The sequence below is a fragment of the Dasypus novemcinctus genome, chromosome 2, assembly GCF_030445035.2.
Source record: "Dasypus novemcinctus isolate mDasNov1 chromosome 2, mDasNov1.1.hap2, whole genome shotgun sequence".
In the NCBI taxonomy this organism is placed as follows: Eukaryota; Metazoa; Chordata; class Mammalia; order Cingulata; family Dasypodidae; genus Dasypus; species Dasypus novemcinctus.
In genome coordinates, this window is record NC_080674.1 from 182,671,103 (window position 1) to 182,696,077 (window position 24,975).

A 24,975-nucleotide genomic window follows, 5' to 3' on the forward strand; every position below is an offset into this window, starting at 1 on the left:
CACCGGGACGACCAAGAAAATCTGCAGCATCCCCGCTCCTGGGCCCTGGACAGGGCACTTTCAGCTCCATCGTCTCATTTAGAAATCCTCAGCCCACTCCTGCAAAATTCAAATTAGTACCCCCACGCCATGCGCATTTTACATCTGTGGCGACGACCGCTTGGAAGGATGGTGTGCAATTGGCCAAAGCTGCACAGCCCAAAGACCGGACCAATCCGGCCCGGGCTGGTCTGATGAGGGGTCCTTTCCTGTCGGTAGTGTCTTCAGCTCCCTCAGAGCTGACTGCCTGGGGGAAACTGAGGCAATCCGCAGGGGGCGGGGGGTTACCTGCAGCTGCTGCAGTTCGCTCATGTTGCTCTCACACTGCGCAGCCATGTCCCGTGTCTGGGTCTCGTGCTTTTGCTGCTGCTGCAGCCGCTCTGACTTCTGCCTCCTCTCCTCCTGCTGGGAGAACTGCAAAGAGGGGGGTCCTCAGGGGGCGGGTGAAGACCCCTCGGAGGGGCCGCGCTGCGGCCAGCCCAACTCTCCAGCACCCCCTTGGGTTGGGTCCCGGTTCTCAGTCCTCACCCCAGCTGAGTGCCAGCCCCTGCCCTCGAGGAGACCCCCGGCTGGTGGCACACACAAGCAGGGACAGGCGCGACCCTGTGACGAGCCGCGTGCTGGCAGCCCGGGACACCGCGCAGGACGCACGGGTGACACGGGAGTCGGGCCTCGTGTGAGAGGAAGGGGTTGGCCAGCCGGGAGGATGCATGGACTGGAAAAGGGGACTGTGCGTGAGAAAGCCCCGTTAGAGGAACTTGAATTTGACCTTCAGGCCCTGGGTTACAAAACGGCGCCCAGCAAAGGAGGTGCAGCGATGGCCACCCTATGCCAGGCAACCAGCCTCCGGGAATGTGCAGCTCGGAGAACAAGACTTACAGGAACCAGGGAAGACAAAGAGGCCTAAGCTCCTTTTTTTATTTTTTGGACTCTAAATTCCCAATGCACTTGGAACGCTTCGGAACCCCTGCTTTTAACTGGTGCCGCCCAATCTGCGATTATACCGCTAGGAACGCTCTCTTGGTTCTCTGCAGAAGCGGTTCTTTCAACAAAGTGCAGAACTGCTCCCCGAGCTCCTTCCTCTGACCCCGGGGACGGAATTCGCCCTGAGGCTGAAGAGGCAAGAGAGCCCGTGACCTCTAACGTACAGACCCCCCCCCAAGGCCCCGTGCTGTATTTTCTCATTTGTATCCCTCCAAGTGTAAAAATCTCAGGACCCCCAAAGCTGCCCCATCCCAACAAACCCCCCGCCCCGCGTGCCGGGCCCCACCTGCTTGATCTTCTCGCGCTGCTCGGCCGCGCTGCCCCCGCCGTTGATGTGCAGGCTCTTCTTGTACATGGCCATGCGCGTCTTGCCCTCGCTCCGCTGGATCTTGGGCAGCCGCGTCTTCTCCTGCTGCTGCCGCACCTTCAGCTGCTCCAGCATGCGCTGGTTGTAGCGCTGCATCTGCTCCCGCTCCTGGGGGAAAAGGCCACACATGCGGGCTGAGGCCACGGAGCCACCGTCAACCGGGACCCCAGAGGGCTGGGCGGAGCCGAGGCTTGTGTTAAGCTCCCTCTGCTCTCACTCTGTTTTCTTCTCTTACTTTAAAAATTACCGTTCATTACACTTTGGATTCTGCCATTCCCGAATGCCTTCTCACCCGATAGAGGCCATCACCCGCTAATGCCACAAAGCAAAACTACACTAAGGGGGAAGCAGACCTGGCCCAGTGGTGAGGGCGTCCGCCTACCACATGGGAGGTCCGCGGTTCAAACCCCGGGCCTCCTTGACCCGTGTGGAGCTGGCCCATGCGCAGTGCTGATGCGCGCAAGGAGTGCCCTGCCACGCAGGGGTGTCCCCCGGGTAGGGAAGCCCCACGCGCAAGGAGTGCGCCCCAAAAGAAGAGCTGCCCAGCGCAAAAGAAAGTGCAGCCTGCCCAGGTGCCGCACACACAGAGAGCTGACACAACAAGATGATGTAACAAAGAGAGATACAGATTCCTAGGCCGCTGACAAGAATAGAAGCGGACACAAAAGAACACAGAGCAAATGGACAGAGAAAGCAGATAACTTGGGGGGTGGGAAGGGAGAGAAATAAATACAAAAATAAATAAATCTTTAAAAAAATGAATAGGGAAGTGGACTTGGCCCAGTGGTTAGGGCGTCCGCCTACCACATGGGAGATCCGCGGTTCAAACCCCGGGCCTCCTTGACCCGTGTGGAGCTGGCCCACGTGCAGTGCTGATGAGTGCGAAGAGTGCCCTGCCACGCAGGGGTGTCCCCCGCGTAAGGGAACCCCATGCGCAAGGAGTGCACCCCGTAAGGAGAGCCGCCCAGTGTGAAGGAAAGTGCAGCCTGCCCAGGAATGGCGCCACACACACAGAGAGCTGACACAGCAAGATGACGCAACAAAAAGAGACACAGATTCCCGATGCCGCTGACAACAACAGAAGCGAACAAAGAACACACAGCAAAGAGACACAGAGAACAGACAACTGAGGTGTGGGGAGGGTAGGAGGGGAGAGAAATAATTAAATAAATCTTTTTTTTTTTTAAAAAAAAAGCTACACTAAGGGAATGGTTCGTCATTCTTGATGGCAGATGCAAATTCCTATTTTAAAAGTCTTGGTACGTCTGAATTTTTTCCTCCCCCTAAGATCTACTTGTATTTTAACAACCCAGCACGGGCGTCACCTCCCAAGAAGCACCCTGACGCCCCAGCTGGGTGGGCACCCTTATTCTGAGTCGCCCTGGCCCTCTGCTGACCTCCAGCAGCTCCTAGCCTAGGAATCGTAACTGGCCACACCTGTAGTGTCCAGGCCTCCATTTCCCCATCTCTGTTCCCACCATGTGGCCAGAAGTGAGAGAGATGACGACCCTGGAAGTACAGAGCGTGCTGACCACACAGAGCAGGGGGCCTCGCCAGGCCTGGGGGCTTTAGGGAAGGCTCCCTGGTGGAAGTGGTGTTGAGACCTGAGAGTATTCTAAGGGAAGGAAGGGGGGTGAGAGAACTAAAGAGAAAACAGAAAGGAAGACAAGAAAGGGGAAAAGGGAAAAAACGACAGAGAGACACACACATCTGGCAGCAGGGTCGGAGGGGTCGGCTCCCTGCGCGGCTTCCCTCACTCCTGGCCTCTTGGCCACAAGCAGCGATGAGTCCGCCAGCTGCAGGCCAGAGCCCTGGGTGACCGCTCGGCTGACCAGAGGCATCACAAGGCTCTGCATGGCAGGCTCCGCGCTGGGCTTGGTGCGCGGCCAGGGCACTGCCGTTTTCTGGGGGGCGCGGCCAGGGCACTGCCGTTTTCTGGGGGGAGATGCAGCCGAGGGCTCAGGCCCCAGCATCTCTGCGTTCCTGGCCCGGGCGCCCTCACTCGGCCTCCGCCGAGGCCTCCTTAGCGGAGGCTGAGCACTGTTCTCCCCCTGATGCAGCACTCTTCCACCCCCAGCCCTGGGCCCTCTCCTTCCTCTCAGCCCCCCGTCCACAGGAAGGAGGTGCGTTTTGTCCAGGGCCCCCCATCTGCACTGCATGGCCTCAGACGCTTGCCGGGTGCCGTTCCATTGGAGGAACTGAACACTGGGGACCTGGGACCCCTCTTTTGTCCCAGGAAGGTAATAAAGGCTCGGCCATCACTGTCAGTCTGGCTGGTCGTCCTCACCGACTCCTCGACACCGGCCAGGTGGGACGCCCTTGACGGAACCACCTGGGATCTCACTGTGGCCCTGCCTGGGTCCTCGCAGGGGGAAGAGACGGTAGCCGGGGGGGGCGCCGCCTCCGGCCCTCCAGCCCGACCCACGCAGCCTCACCTTCTCGTGCTTCCGCAGCAGCTCGTGCCGCTGCAGGAAGTACTGGTCCTTGAGCTGCTGCTTCCCCAGCTGGTGCCGCTCCTGCAGCTGGTGCTCCTCCATCTCCCACAGGGCCGCCTCGCGGTCTGCGGGGGACACACCACCTGTTGAGGCACTGGCGGGTCCCCTCCCCACCCGGACCCCTCACTGCAGCCGAGCACAGAGGCGCGGCCGCACACCGGCTACCTCATCAGACCGCTGTGCTCATCGACCTGAGCCACCTCCTAGCAGCTTTCTCAAAACCTAAGGGGACGACAGCGCCCAGCAGTGCGGCACCGCAGGAAGCGCGCTGCAGAGAAACCCAAGACCCAGGCTGGACCCCAGCTCCATCACTGTGATTTGGAACGGGTGAAAAAACCTCGCCAGGCCTCAGCTTCCAATTCTGCCAAATGGGCACAACCATACCCGGGACAGAGGAATGTCTGCGGGAGCTTATAAGTGCAATCAAAACGCACCTCTGCTTTTTCAATGGGGCAGGTGAAAACAGCTCACTGTGAAGAAAACAGGGCTGACTCTTATCACTACTTCCTCCTTTGAAAAATGAGCGAGAACCTCCCGCTCCCTGGAGGAACCTGCATGCGTCACCAGAACAAGGACAGTCGCCCCTATTAATCAACCCTTGTGTGCAGCAGCGGGGCAGGGAAGGCAGGGGAGCTGGTGTCCTCAGGCCCTGCAGGATACACACGGGAGGCTGTGCTTGGCCGTCGCCCCTCCCCACGTGCAGCTCCCTTCACCGCACTCCTGGTCGGGGAGCAGTGGCATCCACCTAACGCCCATGGGAACAGTGATTTTTCTCCTCCAGGAGGTGGTTCTTGTAGGTGAAACACTGGGGGATGGACAGATGGCAACTTTCACCTGGAATATCTGAAATGGACGACCTAATTTTGCTGGTCCATGCCAGATGATAAAGAATTTACACTGCTTAACGGCACCAGCCACTAAAATGCCAGATAAGGCACGCTTGTAGCTAAGAGCACGGCTTTAAAGTGAAATCCGGGGGAGTGGATGTAGCCCAAGTGGTTGAGCGCCTGCTTCCTTTTTACCTGGTCCCAGGTTCAATTCCCAGGACCTCCTCAAAAAAGGACCAAACAAAAAAAACCAACTCTTATTGGGGAGCAGATGTAGTTCATTGGAAGCATCCAATGTATGAGGTCCTGAGTTCAGTCCCCGGTACCTCCTAAAAAAAAAAAAAAAAGTGAAATCTGCATTCAAGGCCCAGCTCTACCGCTCATTAACCACTCAGCCCCGGCCAAAGAAAGTTAATTCTCCAAGCCTCAGTTTGCCTATCTATGAAATGGGGATAGGAAGAGAACCTGCCTCCCGGGGGTCGGGTGAGGAATCAATGAGATTTAGGTATGTAAGTTGACTGCCCCCGGCCTGGCACAGCGGTTGCTCAATATCCGACACTGTTAGGAATAGCTCTCAGTACTGCCCATCCCACTAACCCGGCTCTCCCCTACTCTACAACTCTGCGTCCCCCCCCACCCACTCCCGGCCTCACTGAATTGATTAAATCATCTGGAATAATGTCAGACAGCACTGGGGGTCACGGGCGTCCTGGCCTCGTTCCTGACCCTGGGGGCACTTCTTCTCAAGTCTCCCCATTAAGGATGATGTTCAGGCTTCAGGAGGGCAAGGGCCCGGCCGGTCTTTTGTTGTTGTTTTGTTTTGCCCGCTCCACTTCCCCGGGCCGGGAGGCCTCTGCAGGGGACCCCGAGCCCGGGCGCCGGGCGCCTACCGCGAAGGAGCTCCTGCTTCCTCTGGAGACACTCGCGCTCCTTGTCGCAGATCTCCCGCCTGTTCTCGGCCGTCAGCTTCTTCATCGCCAGCTCCAGGTCCTCCTTCTGCTTGGTGAGAAAGTCCCGGTCCTGGGGGCGAGGGGCGGAGAACGTGGCTTTACCCAGCGCTTGCACGGGCGTCTCCACTTCTATTTTATCACAGAAGAAAGGTCACCATGACCAGGAAAGAAAGAGAAGAAAATACATGGAGGGGATATTTAAGAGAGACTGAGAGCCACGCCAACCGACTGCAACATGTGGACCTTATTTGGATCCTGATTCAAACAACACATTGTAAAACACATATAATAAGTTACGTATGACATTCATGAGACAATCGGAAACTTGAATCCTGACTTGACTGCAAATATGAAGTTATTAGGCAATTTTTGTTAAACGGTTAAAATTTCCAAGAGTATTTATGGCACTACGATTTTTTTTTAAGAGAAATAAACTGAAATATTTATCGATGAAATGCCTGGGATTCACTTCAAAATAATATAGCAAAGGAGCAGATGTAGCTCAAGTGGTTGAGCGTCTGCTTCCCATATAGGAGGTCCCAGGTTCAATCCCTGGTACCTCCTAAAAAATAAGAAATTATAATAATAATACGAATCAGGCAGCGGATTTGGCTCAACGGATAGAGCGTCCGCCTACCACATGGGAGATCCAGAGTTCAAACCCTGGGCCTCCTGATCCATGTGGTGAGCTGGCCCACGTGCAGTGCTGATGCGTGCAAGGAGTGCCATGCCACGCATGTATGGGAGTCTCATGAGCAAGGAGCGCGCCCCATAAGGAGAGCTGCCCCATGCGAAAAAAGTGCAGCCTGCCCAGGAGTGGCTCCGCACACATAGGGAGCTGACACAGCAAGATGATGCAACAAAAAGAGACACAGACTCCTGGTGCTGCTGACAATACAAGTGGACGCAGAAGAACACACAGCAAATGGCCATAGACAGCAGACAACTGGGGGAGGGGGAAAGAATTAAAAAATAAATCTTAAAATAATAATAATATGAATATAGCTCAATAAAACTGTTTAATAAATAAATATGTGAGACAATCCAGAAATAGCAGCTATGTATAGCAGGGGAAACAGAAATTGAGAGGTGAGGAATTTTGTTTTGTATTTATTATTATTGAAATAATAAAAATGCTCTAATAATGTTTGAAGTGATGAATGCGCAACTACGTGATTATACCAAATACCACTGATTGTACACTTTGGATAAATTGTGTGCTTTATTAGTATTCATTAATAAAACTGAATTTGTTCAAAAAAATATTATGGTGAAGAGGGGGAGGGAGTAAATGGACATGAGTTGATTTTGTCTATGTTTTAAATTTTCTAAAATAAAGAGACTAAAATGAAAAAATAAGGTAACACAAAAGAAACTAAAAAATCCCTGTGAATCCTAAATCACCCCAAGCTAGCAACTGTTATGGTCTATCTATACAAGCATACCAGTATCTATTTATTACTTGTGTTTCACAAAAATCATTAAAAATACCTTTCCATGTTATAATGTAATCTTCTATCACCCGAGTTTTAATGGCTGAGATATTTTATGGCACAGACAGACCCTAACTTATCTACCCAATAAATAATATCCATGTTATAATGTAATCTTCTATCACCCGAGTTTTAATGGCTGAGATATTTTATGGCACAGACAGACCCTAACTTATCTACCCAATAAATAATAGGTTGTTTCCAGGCTTCCTCCGTTCTCGACAGAGCTGCCCTTGACATTCTGGTGGGGACGTGTTAGTGAGCCTCTGTGATTGCTTCCCCAGGATTAGTATTGAGCAGCAGAACAGGACGTGCACATTTGGGGGGCTGCTGGTGCAGTGACCAGATCACCTTCCTAAAGGGCCACACGATCCACTCTCCCCCCAGGGACCAGGGACGCTGCCCCGCCCGCAAGAGTCCTGCGCTCTGCTTCTGATGACAGCATCAAGGCACGGCTGCGGGGAGCACGGTGGAGGGAGCAGGAGGTCTGCACGCACAGTGAACCTGAGGCCTCCAGCCCCGACCGTGAGCCAGCACTGCAGGGTCAGTTTTCTGAGCTCTGTTTCCTCCTCTGCAAATGGGCAAACGAACAGCATCTACTTTGGTAAGCCCTGAATGCTAAATCAGATCACGTACAAAGTAACATTTGTAGATGTGGACTCAAACATTTCCGGCATTTGGAGGCACAGGAAGTAGAATGTGCCAAGGCCCTGGGAGCCTGGCCTGATGAAAAGAAGGCCGGGGGGAGGGCAGTAGGCCCAGAGAGGAGCCTGCAGAGGCAGGCAGCGGCCAGACCACGACGAGAGGCAGGTCTTGATCTTACTGACAAAAGGAAGAGCCACGCAAGTGTTTTAAGATCCCTGGCATAGGAGGAAGGGTGATTTGATTAGATCTACAATTTGTACACCCCGTCTGGTGCGAGAGAAAGAACTGCAGGAGAGCACAGAGGAAGCAGGGAGATGAGGTGAGAGGCTACTGCAGCAGTCCAAGCAAAAGGTTACAATGGCTTGGACTAGGTGTTATTGACAAAGAGATGGATCAGGAGACTAGGAGATTAAAAAATAACAGGTTTCAGGAGGTGCTGAAGGACAAGGAGGGAGAAGGCAGTGTCAGAATGACAAGGTTACTGGTCTGACAACAGGATGGAGGATGGTGTCCCCTCCAAGAGCAGGACCAGGTCTGGGCGTCTCAGGTTTGATGTCTTTGAGACTCCACGCGATACAAAATGGGCAGATGGACATATCAGGTTGTTGAGGAGATGAGCTGTACAACAAATGGCCCTAAAACAAGGCAGGAGGCGCTCAGGGCTTTGGTGGGAGGTGAATGTAAAGAACTAGGGTATCCAGAGACAGCAGAGCTCACTTCCAGCCAACATGAGGGCAGTCAGGGAAGGCTGCTTGGGGGAGGTGACAACAGAAGGCCATGAACGACAGGCAGGATTAAGGTATACAGAAGGTATGGCTGCTCAAGGGCAGGACTCAGGCAAAAACGGAGAGGGGGAAGTTATGAGCTGTTATGGGCCCTGTCACCACGCAGGGTCTCGACCCTGGGACCCCCCCCAGCTCCTCTCCCAGATGGTGGGCTCAGGAGGTGAACTTACGAGAAGCTGCTTTTTCTGCGCGTGTTCCTCCAGCTTCAGCCTCAGGCTCTCCTTCCGCTGCTGCCGGGGGAGCTTCTCCACCTCGTTCTTCACCTGCATCGACAGCAGAGTGACAGCATCAGGGGACCGCCCCACATTTCCCAGAAGTCAACATTCAACTCCACAACTCCCGGGCCAGGCAGGCAGACAAGGCTCAGCTCTCCAGCCCTCCCCTCCGCTGGCCCGGTCCTCCATTCTCCACCGAGCCCACCTGGCAGGCGGTCCCTACTGGCCCCCCCGTGGCTGCTGCCTCCAGTTCCCGGCCTCCCCCAAAGTGGCCTGGACTGTTTGGGGCTGCTTGGGAGCAACCCCCCTTCCGGTAACAGCACCCCAGTTTCCTGAAGCATCGTTTCTCTATCTCTGATTCGTGATTAAACCCTACGAAAGCTCTTTTTGATATTTTTTCCTACATTCGCTATCGCTTATGAAACACCAATCCCACAGGTAGACGGCACGTCTGTTATGTAGCTAAGATGTGTTTCACGCCCACTGAAAGCGCGTGCTTTAGGGACCAGCTGCCCCTGAGGTTCAGGCGGGTGGGCATCCTCCAGCCCGTCTCGCGCTCTAGGCTGGACAGGACTCAGGCCTGGACAATCCACCTGCCTCTGTGGTGGGTGCAGAGACGAGCTCGGGACCCTCTCTGGGCTGTGAGAGTGTCAGCATGTCTGCAGGAACTACTGTGGAAAAGGGACTCGCTTTCCTCTGGGACTGCCCAGCCGGCAGGGTCTAGGCTAGAGCAGGCAGGGGCCCCTCGTCTTCGCTTGGAGGGGGCCTGCCTGAGATGAATCAACACAGGGAAGCAAGGTTAGGAGATAAGCGAGCCGGATCCCGGGGACCTTGCTGCCCTCCAGAGTAGAGTTTAACAAGCCTCCTTCCTCCCTTAAGCCAGCTGGAGGTGGGGATCTGCCTTCTAACAGCAACACTGACTGATAGTTTGTGATTTTCTGGTTTTATGGATGGGAAACCTGAGGCTCAGAGAGGGGAAGTGGCTCCCTCTGGGTTGCACAGCTGGTAAGGAGCACAGCCAAGATTCCAAAGCTGGGTCCTGCCCATGCCCCACGGGGCTGAGTGCTGGGCGCCGCATTCCAGAAGCCTCCACTGCGGCCTGGCCTCCTGCTCCAGCATCACCGCACAGCTAGAGCTTCTGGAGTCTGTGCAGGGAGAGGGTGGCCACTCCAAGCTGTATTCCTGCTCCACACCCAGCCCGAGCACCTATCAAAGGGCAGGCCGCAGGGGTGGGGAGGTAAGGGATGAGCTTAGCAGCTCTTTGTCCTTTGTCCTAGGTGGGGAAAGGCCCTGGGGCAGGTTTTCCACCCTCCTTGCGCTGGTGGACACCTGGAAGGCATCTACACAGTGAGTGTCAGGCCTCAAGCATCCTGGGGAGGTGTGCGCTAAATCCACACCACTGGGCTGGGGAGGGGGTGAGCAACACACACGGCCTTCAAGTGGGACTCCGCTAAGGTCTACTGGACAGTTCCCTGCTGGCTTAGATAGCGGTTTTCAACCCGGGGTGGTTGAAGCAGTTGATGTTATTTATAAATTTCAAAAAGCGACAGTGATTATGTTGGTAGACTGGTCTGTTCCTCTGGGCATGACACCCTTTGTATTAGATTCAGCTGAGATGTCTGATTAAAGTATGTTACGATTAGAGCTTGATTTAACCATGTCAGTAGATGTAACTCGGTTTGAGTCCCTACCCCCTCGGTGGGCTATAGAAACAGACACTCAATCAAGGAGAACACCAAAGTAAATACTCAGAGAAGATACACAGAGGAGGAGAGACCGCCCCACGACACGGCAGAGGCCCTGGGAAGAGAGATGACCACTCGCCTGATAGTCTACAGTGCTGAGCCCGGAAAGAAATGAGCCCCAGGAAGAGAGACAAGCCCTACGCCAGCCTACAGCTGAGATCAGAAGACGCTGGGACCACGGAGCCTTAAGAGAGAGGAGGAAGGCTGAACCCTCCCAGACGTCACCCGCCATCTTGCGTCAACACGTGGCAACTGACTTTGGGTGAGAAAGTACCTCTTAGGGTACCTTGATTCGGACTCTGTAGGGTCTTGTGACTGTAAGCTTTTACCCCAAATTAATACCCTTATAAAACTGAAAGATTTCTGGCACTTGGCATCAGTACCCCCTTGGCTGACTGATGCAGCGGTTTTGCCCCTCGGGGGATATTTGGCAATGTCTGGAGGAATTTTTGGTTATCTCACCTGGGGGATGGGGTACTACTGCATCGGCAGGTAGAGGCCAGGGACCCTGTTGAACATTCTACCAGGAACTGGCCCCCACCACAAACTACCAGCCCAAAGTGTCAATCACACCGAGGCCGAGAAGCCCCTTATTTAGACGATGTCCTGTGGCCACGTGGGCTCGCAGCAAACGATGGGCGGAGCCCCAGGTGCAGCTGTGAGCAGCCAGGTAGGTAAAGCTTTCTCTCAAACACACCCTCTCCCATTCATTTGTCTTGTGGGAATTCAGTATCATTTTCATGGACCCAAGCCTTCCACAAAGACAGTCAAGCCGTCTTTACTTTTGTTCCTTGAGGGCCCAAGGATTGGCTGACGCAGCAAGATGAAGCAACAAAAAGTGACACAGATTGCCAGTGCCACCTGACAAGAATAGAAGCGGACACAGAAGAACACACAGCGGATGGACACAGAGAGCAGATAACGGTGGGGGAGTGGGGAGAGAAATAAAAAAATCTTTAAAAAAAAAACTTGTAGAAGGAACTAGTACAGGGGCGAGTTTCCCTTCTTATTTTTCCTCCTTTTTGCTCTTATGCCTTTGCACCCACCTTGGACCTGTACAGGAGAGCAGCAAAACAGCTAAAATCCCACAAGAAACCTGGTCTTTCTGGCCAGAGAACTGGGAGAAGGGGTCTGTGTAGGCCTGAGAGTGTGCAGAGAATCCTGGAGAGGAGAGAGAAGGAAAAGAGAAGTTCCTGATTCTGTGTACGAGCCTGCACAAGTCTCGGCTTCACCGCTGAGCTGTGCACGGGGCCCACGGCAGTGGAGCAGGGGCTTTGATAACTAAACTAAGACTGGAGCCACTCACAGGAGCTAAGACAGAACATGTGACCTGAGCCGGGCAGGGCTGATAGCCTGCTAAACCAAAAAAGCCAACATTCTCCAAAAGGTTATACCAGAGTTTACAGAATGTTACATTCAAAATGTCAAGGGCATTCTGACATCCACAGATAAAGGAGGGGAAAAAAGAACCTCCTCCATACCTCACACATAAATATTAACTCAAAATGTAAAACTTCAAAGAAGAACACCAAAGCATAATAATCACTAAAGGAAAAAAAAAAAGGAAAGCTGGACTTCATCCAAAATTAAGATATTTTGCCCTATACAAGACACTAGTAGGAAAATTAAAAGACAAACCAGACTTGGAATAAATATGTGCAAAATACATACCTGACAATGGACTTACAGTCACAATAGAAAAAGAACTAGCAAAATTCAGTAATAAGAAAATGAACCACCCAATTTTTAAAAAATGAGCAAAAGATATGAGCAGGTAATGTACCAGAAAAGTTATACAGAAAGCAAATAAGCACATGAAAAGATACTCAATAGCATTAGTCATTAGAGAAATGCAACAAAAAACCATGATGACATAACACAATGCATCTATTAGAATGGTTAAAATGAAATGATAAAATTGACATCAAGTGCTGGTGAGGCTATATGGAGCAACTGGAACTTTCATATCTCCTTGGGGAGATGTAAAATAGTGCAGCTTTTTTGGAAAAGTCTGGCAGTTTCTTAAGGTTAAATATACTCTCACTGTATGAGCCCCAGATCCCACCAGCCACTCTTCACGCTCTCCTTCCATTTCTTGGGTGTTTTCTTTCCTGATCCTGGCTTTGTCAGCTGAAGCTCGCTCCTATGCTCTTTGGCTTTCACAGTTCAGTTAGATCAAGGTTTCTCAAACACGTGGCACTATTGACTTTGGGGACCAGATAATTCTCTGTTGGGGGCCTGTACTTGGCACTGTGGGGTATTTGGCAGCTTCCAGGAACCAAAACTGTCTCCAGACACTGTCAAAAGTTCACCAGGGAGTGAAGGAGGCCCTGGTTGAGAGTCACTGTCTCAGATACCAGTGCTAATAAAATACCTCCAGAAGCCCTCCCTCGCACCACCTCTGGTTCCACGGCAAGCGGCTGCCCTGGACACGGTATAGAGCATGTAACTCGGCATCAGGCTACGGTGCCTGCCAAAGGCCTTTCGACAGCGCCACTCGCAGCACCGTACAATTTAAAGGTCTCATTAGCCGAGAGCCATGCTTTTACGAGCTTATTTCATTTTCCAGGACAGAAGATTAGAAGCAGCCGTTTTAGAAAGGGGTCTGGAGCTTTCTGCTAAAGGCAGTGAAAACAGCAGGCAATGTTACAGTGGAGGGAGGAGACAAAGAGCAAGGGAAAACCAAGGAAGCTGGACTCCAGGCCAGCTACACGTCTTTCCACGACTCACTGCACTTGTCAGAATTTCACATTTTCTCTTCAGGAAAGACTACCTGGCTTTCAAGTAAGCTTTCCTTAGGGACCTTTCCAGGGACATGACTCTGTGATGGCATGGAGATCCAAACCACTTAAGAAACAGTGCCCTTATGTTTAATGAATTTTGCCTAGGAAGGTAGGCAAACAGAGTTCTGGAAAGGGGTCCTTTAGGAAGAGTTAAGTTTATTTTCAAAGTTAGGTGATCTAAGAATTAAGCTGTAATTGTTAAGCAAGTTTCCCATGAACGTGAAATATTACTGTGAGAAAAGGAATTGACCAGCAGAGCAGCAGTTTCATTCTGTGGAATTATGAGTATGTATACATACTTATTATAGACATATATCTATATACACACATTATTAGATGTAATTATTTAAGTGGACAATGAAGAATAAATAGGTTCCTGTTCATTGGCTTTTTCTTGAGGAGGAGGAGGAGGATTGAACCCAGGACCTCGTATGTGGGAAGCTGGTGCTCAACCACTGAACTATATCAGCTTCCCTGGATTTTTTCATCTGTTTTTCTGTTTTTTTTCAGGAGGCACCGGAAACCAAACCTGGGGTATCCCATGTGCAAGGCAGATGCTCAACTGCTTCAGCCATGTCTGTTCCCTCCATTTAGCTCATTAAAGGAGATTTTCTCCCACGTTTATTAACTCCTTAATGCAGCAAGGTCACAGCAGGATGAACATTCCATGCCAATTACAATAACTCTGAAAAACCCCATGAGACACCTCAAATTCTATTCCCTATTATTTTATGTGTTTTGCACATCCAAATTATGCCACGCTTTCTCACATTCAGTAGACTGGAGGAAAACAGACAAGGTAAACCCTTCTCTCCTCTGAGCTGAGTCCAAAGAAAAAGCCACATGGCATCTGCATCTGGCCTTCCTCCCGCCATCCACACTGCGGATTTCCCTACCGCAGCACAGGGCTGGCTTGTGCGCCTTTGGGCAGTTCCACGGCTGCTCGCCTGGGGGTCACAGCCCTCCCAATTTTGCACTTTGTCCCTGCCTGTGTGTCCTGAACAGGAATCCAAGGGCCACGGGCAAGGGGTCCCCAGGCCTCGAGTCCCACCTGGGCTCCACCGGCACCCCACAGCCCACCTCTGGGACCAGAAAGGAGGGCTCAGGACACGGCATGGGCAGAGGCAGGACAGTGGAATGAGGAGATCCTGGGAGCACCACAAAGCAGAGCTCTGGCGTCCTGCCTGCCAGCTGGAATCCCTGGACCTTATGTTGCAAAGATAATATGCTGTAAGAGTACCTGAAAGCCTGCTGCCACAGTGCGTGCCTACTATGTGCTAGGCGCTTTGCCTGCCTCCTGCCACTCTGTCTACACAACCACCTCACATGGTAGATTCTGTCATGACCTGCTTGTACAGAGACGGAAACAGAGGTTCAGTGAGCTTAATTTAAGCAGCTTGCCCAGAGGGTCAGATTCACAGCCGAGCCTTTTTGACTCCAGAGTCTACACAACACGCCACCACACTGCCCTCCTGAAAACGGTAAAACCAAGCCTCCTTCTCTCCGTACAAGCTGAAGAGACCATGTTCCTCTTTCACGCCCTCAGTTCAGCAGGATGTTTCCAAACTTCTCGCAGCTACTTGCCTCTTTCCAAACTGGCAGGCTTTTACAACGGTGGCAAATTTGAGGACAGGGCTGTGGAGAACTGGCTCATCACTGGCAAATACAATGTCTGGCATATAGTGGGAGCTCAAAGATAAGTGCTTAGTGAATTAAGTAGCAGAACCCCAACAGTTAGGTCCGGGAACCGAAGGTAAACACAGCCCTGCACCGCGGCGGGCTCCACCACGACCCAGAGGGCAGGCGGCAGCCTTCTCAACCAAGCCTGAGAGCCCAGGGAAGCAAGCGCAGCCACCTGGAAGGACGGCTCCGCCACCACAATCCTACTGCACTAAACGGCAGAACCACAGCCACCTCCCGAAGCCGGAAGAGCGAGGAAGTCAAACTTGTTCTTTCTAGTTCCATAACAATTTTTTAAAGAAAAACATCCAGGGAAAGAGCAAAACATTTTTAGGAGGTACCAGGAATTGAACCCAGGACCTCATACATGGGAAGCAGGCACTCAACCATCGAGCTTTATCCACTCCCAAACGAGAGTTGTTTTTTTTTTAAAGATTTATTTTTTATTTATTTCTGCCCCCTTCCCCCTCCAGTTGTCTGCTCTCTGTGTCCATTCGCTCTGTGTTCTGTGACCACTTCTATCCTTATCAGTGGCACCGAGAATGTGTGTCTCTTTTTGTTGCGTCATCTTGCTGCGTCAGCTCTCCGTGTGTGCGGCACCATTCCTGGCCAGGCTGCACTTTCTTTCGCGCTGGGCGGCTCTCCTCACGGGGTGCACTCCTTGCGCGTGGGGCTCCCCTACGCGGGGGGACACCCCCGCATGGCAGGGCACTCCTTGTGCGCATCAGCACTGCACATGGGCCAGCTCCACACGGGTCAGGAGGCCCGGGGTTTGAACCTTGGACCTCCCATGTGGTAGACGGATGCCCTAACCACTGGGCCAAGTCCGCTTCCCTGATTTTTTCATTTGTTTGTTTTTAGGAGGGACCAGGATCGAACCCGGGACCTCGTACACGGGAATCAGGTGCTTGACCACTTGAGCTACATCTGCTCCCCAAGAGAACATTTTAAATCTGAGACTGAGGCTGAGCAGAACCCCAAGTACCAGATCCCACAGGCAGCCTCAGAGCTCGACAGACTTGTTGTAACCCCGTTAGCGACAATGAATTCCTCCTTTGTGCAGGGCAGGTTCTGATAAAGGGCGAAGAGCCTGAATCTCCTTACACCTTCCACATCCCAGGTGCTTCCTCACTTTTCTACTTCTCAACTCCTCATAACTGCTCCCGCACTCCCCCTGCACACATAAAGCGTGTACCTATGTGATAAGGGAAGGAGTGGAGGAGGGCACTGGTATCTACCGAACACTGATTCTGGGGTAGACCCTAGGTCTGATGCTTAGCAAACACCTCATTTAATGCTCAGCTGTGGGAGACACTCATGTTTAACGACAGTTTATAAAACAGCAAACCCCTGGCCGTGGTCCACTGCCCCATGGGATCTGGCTCTGTCTTCCCATCTAATTTCTTTTTTTTTTTAAAGATTTATTTTTATTCATCCCCCCCCACCCCGTTCCCCCTGTTGTCTGCTCTCTGCGTCCATCACTGAGTGTTCTTCTGTGTCTGCTTGTCTTCTCATTAGGCAGCTCTGGGAACCAATCCTAGGACCTTCTGAAGTGGGAGAGAGGCAATTACTCTCCTATGCCACCTCAACTCCCTGTTGTGCTACGTCTCTTATCGTCTCTCCTCTGTGTCTTTTCTTGCATCATCTTGCTGTGCCAGCTCTCCATGCCAGCCAGCACTCTTGCGTGGGGTAACATTCCCGCGTGGGCGAGCATCCATGTGGGCCAGCTTGTCACATGGGCCAGCCTGCACTCACCAGGAGGCCTGGGCACCAAACCCTGGACCTCCTCTACGGTAGAAGGGAGCCCAATTGGTTGAGCCACATCCGTCTTCCACGTCTAATTCCATTTTGTGTTCATCTCTCCTTCATTTCCTAAGCTCCAGCCACACCAATCATTGGTCAGCTCTTTGAACACTCCAGGCTCTCCCCACACCTCAGGGCCTTTGCACATGCTGTGACCCTCCTGGAATGCTCCTGCCCTGGCCTCGGCTTCAACGTCACATGCTGAGAGGCCTTCCCAGACCATCTAAAGCAATCCCTCCATTCTCCACCAGGCTCTTTGCTCTCACACGTATGCCATTAGACGTCATTTCATCTATGGCTTTTTTCCTGGTATCCCTAGAGATTAACAGCTCCCTGAGTATAGGGACAATGTCTATTGTGTTCACTGCAGTGTCCCTGACACTTAGCACAGTGCTGTACATGCAAATGCTCAATAAAATAGGTGCTCAATAACTCTCACTGTGACGAAAGGCAACCGGGTCTCAGGGAAGGAGCCTGGCCAAAGCTCAACAGCTGGCAATCCACTGAGCTAAGACTCGAGAGCAGGCCTGACCCCAGCCTGCGCTCCCTGCACGGAGCTGGGGATGTGTTTGGCATCAGCTCCCCCGACCCCCTCCACCCCCAGCCTGCTTGCCCATCTCTCAGCATCAGGACCAGGGACTGGGCACAAAATTTAAGGGGAATCCAATACAACAGTAATCAAGATAAATAATACACATTTATTTTATAAGATATTTTTAAAAAATCAAAATTCATACCAAAAAAATCCATGCTGAAAACATATCAACCAGGGAGACTGCCATCAGCAATGAGTTGAATGCCTTAAAAGGGAAAGTGATTCCAGCACTCAGAGAGAATTTCCCAGCTCGTCTTTGGACAGCCATCATCTCCCGGAAACTCATCAAGGACCTTCGCTGGACTTCCATCAGAGCCCTGGTTTGCAGCCTGCCTGCGGAACCTGGACTTGTGCATCCCCAGTCATGTGAGAGGCTCTTGTAAAATCTCATACTATTGACAGATACCTCCTGCTGATGCTGTTTCCCTAGAGAACCCTAATACAATTATCCATCTTGATCATTGAGATTTTTTTGACAATCCCTTTAATTTTATGCCCAAAGCAAGTGTCTCGCTTGCCTTACCCTCCGCGCCTCCCCCATCAGCTGACAGGGCGCTGCCTGCGGCCTCTGGGACGTCCTAAGGTCAGGCCCGCTGTGGGAAAGCCTGGGAGCTGGGCTGGGTCCATCAGCACCGTGAACGGCCCTCGGAGGCTGTCCACGGCCTGCTCCCATCTGGACACGGGGAGCCGCCAGACTGGTGCGTCCACCCTGGGGGCTCCCACCCTCCCTTTTCCCCTCCAGCTGGGATGGGAGAGAGGAAGAAGGGAGCGCAGGGTGGGGAGGACTCGTGTCTGCCCCCGGCACCCTCACCCCCACACCTCGGATTCCCCTGCTGTCCTCCAGCAGGGGCTGCTAAGCTGGGAGGACATAAAGGAGGCTGCCTGAGGCGAGGGCCTGCCCTCTGCAAAGTCAAGCCGGAGGAAGGCGGCACAGGGGCTCCTAAAGATGCAGCGTGGGCCCCTGCAGGCAGCAGGCTGCGCCGTGACACGAGCTCCGTGGCTGAGATGAAGCTGAGCTGGGGTTTCTATCATCTTCAACCGAGAGCCCCTAATGCTCCTTGCGGTGGTTGGGTGACGTGTCACCTCGGCCAAGTAATGGTGCCCACCGCTTGGTCATGCAAGCACTGGGCTAACTGTAATGCAAGGGCATTTCATGGGTTTTAATCATCATGAGTTGACTGTATAGCTGGAAGGCTACATCTACATCCAACGGAGGAGACTGCCACAGCAATCAGCGGCATCTCATCCAATGACCTGAAGGCCTTGAAAGGAAAAGTGATTCCGGCCTTTTGAGAGAGTCTCCCAGCCCTACTTCAGCCAGCCGGCGTCCCCCAGAACTCGTCAAGGACCTTCATGGGAGCCCCTGGCTTGCAGGCTGCCCTGAGGAATTTGGACTTGTGCGTACCCATGGTCACATGCAAGAATTTTATAACATCTCCTACTATTTGCGGGCATCTCTCGTTGGTTCTGCTTCTCTAGAGAGCCCTGCCGAGTACACTCCCAGACACCTGTGCCTCCAGCCAGCGCACACTCACCTCCTTCTTCATCAGCTTGAGCTGCTCCTGGAACCTGGCGTAGTCCCGCTCCTGCTCCAGGCGGATCCGCTTGGCCTCATCGCGGCGGCGGAAGGCATGGTCTTGCTCCATCTTCTCTACTTGCTGCTTTTGCTGACGCTCCAGGTTCTCCAGCTCCGTGTCAAAGAACTTCTTCTTGGCCTAGAAGGAACAAAAAGAGAAGGTCAGTAAAATCACTTAATACCTGGGAATGCAGTGGGGAGAGCCCAGAGCCTATTCTCGGATGTGGGTTCAAATCCCAGCTCCACCACTTCCTTGCTGTGTGATACGGGACAAGTCACCCAACCACTCTGAGTCTCAGTTTCCTCATCTGCAAAAGGCAGCCCAGACCAGGCACAGGGAGGGTTGTCTGTGCTCAATAAAGGTTATTTCCCCTCTACAGAAATCTCCTGTGACAGTCTGTGTTCTAAGTCAATGCCTAACGAGATGTGAAGCCAAAGGAATTGGGCAATTGCTAATTATTCTCCGCTGCCCCACCATCCCCGTTCTGCAGCTTCCACTTGAAGAAAACAGAAGGTGAGAAGCCCTGCCGGGCACATCTTTTCCCCACTCACGTTGACTTCCTGCTCAAAGCGTTTCTGCATCTGCTCTAGCTGCAGCTCATGCTTGTTGCTCAGTTGGGTCTGGTTCCGATGCTCTTCCTTCTGGAGCAGCCGAAGCTCCCGGAGTTCCTGGCGCCTGAAGGGTTAACGGAGACAGACATTGCATGGGCGGAAAATGGTTTTCAGAGATCACACACCCCACAGCCAGGGGCCCTGGGGCCAGGGCCACAGAGGAGCATCACACACGTGGAGGACAGAGGCATGACAAGAACTCAGGTGTCATTTGAGGTTTACGGAGAGACAAAACATTAATAATCTTAAATATACAAAGAGCACTTACAAATCAATAAGTGGAACATCCTAATAAAAAAAAGTGGCATGGGACATGGACAGACATGAAACAAAAGAAATTTTAAAAATTATCTATATGGATATGAAACACAAGTTAAAAAAGAAACCACATTTTCATTAACTAAGTAAGCAGGAGGACAGGGGAAACTGATCATTTCACATACTCCTGAGAGTCAGAAATGAGTACCACATTTCTGGAGGACAATTTGACAACACGTTTATGGACATAATAGTTCCACTTCTGGATACGGATTCAAAAGAAATATTCACAGATGCACAAAACAAAGTGTTGGCCTGCAGCAGTGCTGGGACGCAGGCGTCACCACGGGCATGAGCAGGGCCTCCCACAGCCCGGCAGCCTGGCGGCCCGGCTGGCCCCACAGGGCCCTCGGTCTCAGAGCTCGGCGGACACACGAGAAAAGCCCTGTTGGCGTGCGCCTCTCACCTCCCCGCCTCTCACCTCCCCTCCACCGGGACCAGGTCTCGCCTCTGGCACCTGAGGGGCGCCCAGCTCCTCTGCTTAGGAGGAGGGGGAGCCCCAAAGCCAGGGCCAGAGGGCACAGGAGCTGGTGGGGGTGAGGCGAACCTGGAACTTCAACCCTGGTTACGTGAACTGCCCGGATGCGGTGACGGGACCCAGCTCTTGAAGTCTGAAGCTTGCAGAGCCCAGGGGCTCCTATGTGACTGTTAAACCCAAACGGGGTGTCACCTGGCCAGAGCAACTCCGGCCCGGCCTCCCCAGCCCCCGGCCAAGGACACCAGAGTGCAAGTGTGTGCGCAGGCGCAAGGCTAACAGCAAGTCTGCCCCTTATTCAACACACGTGCTTGACTGTTTCCTAAGTTCACAGCCTCCACAATCAAAAAATATATGAAAAAAAAAATAGGGTGGTTGAGGGAAAAACACAGAATGAAAAGCTATGGGGTATAGTTAGTGGTAATATTCTGATGATGCTCCTGCATAGTTTGCAGCAAACGTCTCACAATAATGCCAGGTGGTGGTGGGGGGGTGATGCACGGGACCCCCGTATGATGTTAGGCATGTTTGCTTTATAAGTTCACAGCTTTTACTATGCGCTTATTATTTATGTATGTCCATGTATGAATGACACTCTTGAATTAAAAAGTAAAAAGCCCACCCCCTTATCGTCTTGGCTAGTGGAAAGCACCTTGGAGGATCCCAAAACACTTCTCTTTGGCTTCGGGGTGTTTGTGTTTTTAAAAATATGAATGTGTTTTGACGTTCTAGAAAGCTGTTCCACAGCAAGAAGGAACTGGCCCTGCAAAAGCCTGCCTCCCCCCACGGCCCCCAGGAGGCCCCCGTCCAGTCGACACCCAGTGGATGCTCCCAGACAGACCTCGTGAGACCTCGGCCCTCCCTGCTCCCGGCCGGCATATGCTGGGCAAGCCACCTCCTGGCCACGGAACACCCTCCTCGTTTACAAAATGGAGGAAATAGCGTCTCCTGAAGCCAGGCTCTTACAAGGGGGGAGCAAGGCACAGCGCCCGGCCTGGCCTCCCGCCTTCCTCCAGCTCCAACCCCTCAGCAAGTCTCTCTGGTTTTTGCCTCCAAAATGAATATCGAGCCTGACCATCTCTTCCCTTTCCCACGGTGCAGCCGTGGCCCAAGCCCACAGCCCGATGGCCTGGATGAGGCGTCCCCGTGTCCCCCGACAGGCCAGCCTTGGCCCAGCAGCCATCAGAGCCAATGGCTCTCCAGCTGTTCCACTCCTGAGCCTGCCGACCCCACTGACCACACCCCAGCGCCTCCCTCGGGCCCTTCCACGCTGCCCTCCGGCCCCATCCTTCCCCTTCCTCAAACATCCAAGGAGCCTTCCTCGGGGGCTCAGCACCTGCAGCCCCAGCTATGCTGCCCAGCTCTGCTCGTGGCCACTGCCTCCCCCCTTCAGGCTCAGCTCTGAGCAGCCCCCCGCTGCCCAGCCACTCCCTGTCATATCACCCATTACTTCCTCCACCGTGTGCACCACAGATTGTCCTGTGTAAGGTGCTTCAGTCCACTGGATGAGAGTTCTACAAGGGACATGGCCGTATCTGTCTGGGCCACTACCGTGTCCCCCAATTCCAGTCCTGTCATGGGGCTCAGTCAATGTTTTGAATGAAGGGACAGGTGGATGGATGGAGGAATGGGTGGAAGGATGGGTAGTGGGGTGGAGGGATAGATGAGTGAGTAGGCGAGGCAGATGGATGGATGACTGGAGGGAGGGAAGGAGGAATGGGTGGAGGGATGGGTGGATGGGTGGATGGGTGGGTGGGGTAGATGGATGGAGGGACGGATGGATGAGTGGGAGGGAAGGGGGAGGGAAAAAGGAAAAGGTGGGTGAGTAAATGGAAGGAAGGAAGGGGGATAGAAGGACAGAAGGGTAGAAGGATATAAGGATGGACAGATGGATGGATGGGAGGGGTGCAAGGTCTCACTCAAAGCCAACTTCCGTTTGTCCTGTTACCCCCACTGCCTGCTGGGGACAGGCGGCCCTCTAAACACAAGGACTGTGCACCCATCCCTCCCAGGGCAGCCCTCCTCCATCGCTGCGCTCGGCGGCGCTTCCCGACTTGCCTGAGAAACCGCATCTCCTCGTCCTTCTTCTCATCCTCGCTGATGATCTTGGAGGTGGTGATGCTCACCTCCACACCATCCACCACGAACTTGCGCGTCCGCTTGAGGGTTTTATTGTGCAGCCTTGAGTCCTGGCCAGGGAAAAACGTTAGTCAAGCTAGTGCTCCAGCTGCAAATCCACGGCCGAGGGAGTGAGGCCCAAGGCCCCTCGGGCCCCCAAGGAGGATGAAGCTGCCCTTCGCCGTCCTCTCGCCCCTCGGCCTGGGCGTCGGAGTGTCTGAGCTGAATCCCTTCCCTTCCCCTGACCTCAGCCTTCACCCGCTGCCCGACACCTTCCCACGTGGCTGCCGGCCCGCCCCCCACGGCAGGACGTGGCGGCAGGGCACGCTGGGCTCCAAGCCTGACTACTGCTTCCTGGTCTGCGGCCCTGAGCAAGCCCCTGTCCTGTCTGGGCCTCGGTTTCCTCGCCCAAGGAAACTAATGGTCCTTAGTTACAGGGTGGTTACAAAAATTCAGATAATGCACACGGGCCCCAGGCGTGGCCTGTGACTCACGCCAAGCCTCCCATACTTGGTTATTTGTTTCTGAAGCATATGATTACAGGGCCCACCATCCCTTGTCAATGCCAACATCCAGAAAGATTCTGAAAAACACAGTTGTTTAGTAACTGGTGTGGGGAACAAGCCTGACCCGACCTGACTTCCACTGGAGCCCACACCTGCTCAGAACTGCTGAGTGACGCCATCACCTGCTTTTTCTTTCACGGAGAACCATCTAGCACTCCACGGGCGGTTGCTTACCAAGCGCTGCCCGGACCCTGGAGGGCCGAGGGTGTGTTTGGTACCCAGAGAGCACTCCAGGCTCTGAAAGGGACGAGGGCCTGGAGCCCTGTCATCTTCCAGGCAGACCTCCCCCCCCGCCGCCCCGGAGCTTGGGGCTCTGAGCAGCAGGTCTCTGCCCTCCAGGTCTGCTCCCGCCCCCCAACCCTGCCCGTCCCGCCCAGCCAAGGGCCGGTTTGCTGAGGGTGGGGTCCTCGTCCCTGCTGTCCCCCACCTCTTCCCACAGCACAGGGCCACCCCTCATGTGCCCATAGCGGGGCTCCATGTCAGAGGACACCACTTGAGATGGGTGGAACTGGCAGTGAGCACTGGAGGCCGGAGGACAGCAGTGGGGAAGGAAGGGAGAGAGCGGCGGGGGAGGGAGGAGAGAGCGGAGGGGAGAGGAGGGGAGAGTGAGGGGAGGGGAAGGGAGGAGAAAGCAGAGCGGAGGGGAAGGGAGGAGAAAGCGGAGTGGACGGGAGAGTGAGGGGAGGGGAGGAAAGAGAGGAGGGGAAGGGAGAGCAGAGAGGTGAGGAGGGGAGAGCGAGGGGAGGGGAGGGGAGAGCAGCGGGGGAGAGAAGAGAGAGCGGAGGGGAGGGGAGGAGAGAGCGAGCGGAGGAGAGAGCTGAGGGGAGAGGAGGGGAGAGCGAGAGGAGGGGAAGGGAGGAGAGAGCAGAGGGGAGGGGAGAGCGAGGGAAGGAGAGTGCGAGGGGAGGGGAGGAGAGAGGGAGGGAAGGGGAGGAGAGAGTGGAGGGGAGAGGAGGGGAAAGTGAGGGGAGGGGAAGGGAGGAGAAAGCGGAGGGGAGAGTGAGGGAGGGGAGGGGAGAGCGGAGGGGAGAGGAGGGGAGAGCGGAGGGGAGAGGGAGGGGAAGGGATAGCGGAAGGGAGGGGAGAGCAGAGGGGAGGAGAGGGGGAGGAGAGGGGGAGGGGCGGGGGCGGGGCCTCTGGTCCCTGAGGGGACAGGCTCCTGCTGCCCGCCAGGGGGCGCTGACGCAGCGCCGGCCCTGACCGGAACAGCCTGTGCTCCGGGCTGCCTCCCTTGGGCCAGCAAAGGAATGTGGGGTCTGCTCGGGGTGGGGTCGGCTCACATCCCAAAGGAAAATTCCTTTTTAAATTCTTTTTTTTTTTTACACTTAAGAGTCTTTTTAAGAAGAGAAGGAACAGGGCCCGCGTCCTGGGATGCCTCCCTGTTGCTATTTACACCGTTCTCATGACCTGTTTGGTGCTTTCTTTCTGTTTTCGAAGTTAATCATCGGGCCAGCTGGCTGCTTCTCCCTCCTTCTCTTCCTTTCGTTTAACAAATATTTTTTTGAGTGTCGGTGTGTTTTCCCAAGAGAAATGAGGGGAAAAAAAAAAGATATGGTACCTAGAACGAGCTTTGGTTGTGGGGAGGGCATAGCCAAAGTTGGGGTAACCAACGGTGAGTTTAGGAACATTCTGGAATTTATCGGAGCAGGCAGAAGGAGTCAGCCCCTCCCAGCTGGCTGAGGAGAGGGAGGCCGTGCCTTCCGGTAGGAAGGCAGAATGGCATACGGGGTTCAGAGCACAGAGTATGGCGTCTCACCAGGTCTGAACCCCAGATTCCCTCTTCCTACCCACATGACCCTGTGTTAGGTCCCAACAGTGTCCTGAGGTGATGAAGGTGTCCTCTGTTCTTTTCCCTTTTCCTTTCTTGTAGTAGGTAACGGGGATTGAACCCAGGACCCATACAT

The 24,975-nt window shown here is 53.6% G+C and overlaps 1 protein-coding gene across 1 annotated transcript in view; it reads right to left on the reverse strand.

Moving 5' to 3' along the window:
• The window catches only part of STK10 (serine/threonine kinase 10), a 126,301-nt gene that overhangs the window by 13,959 nt on the left and 87,367 nt on the right, over positions 1–24,975 (reverse strand). Inside the window, exons 10-17 of the mRNA XM_004464768.5 lie at positions 22,446–22,576; positions 19,535–19,658; positions 18,942–19,121; positions 8,756–8,848; positions 5,603–5,732; positions 3,826–3,950; positions 1,310–1,498; positions 328–453 (exon numbers count right to left, since the gene is read on the reverse strand). Coding sequence (XP_004464825.2) covers positions 328–453; positions 1,310–1,498; positions 3,826–3,950; positions 5,603–5,732; positions 8,756–8,848; positions 18,942–19,121; positions 19,535–19,658; positions 22,446–22,576 — 1,098 coding nt within the window. The remainder of the gene's footprint in view (positions 1–327; positions 454–1,309; positions 1,499–3,825; positions 3,951–5,602; positions 5,733–8,755; positions 8,849–18,941; positions 19,122–19,534; positions 19,659–22,445; positions 22,577–24,975) is intronic.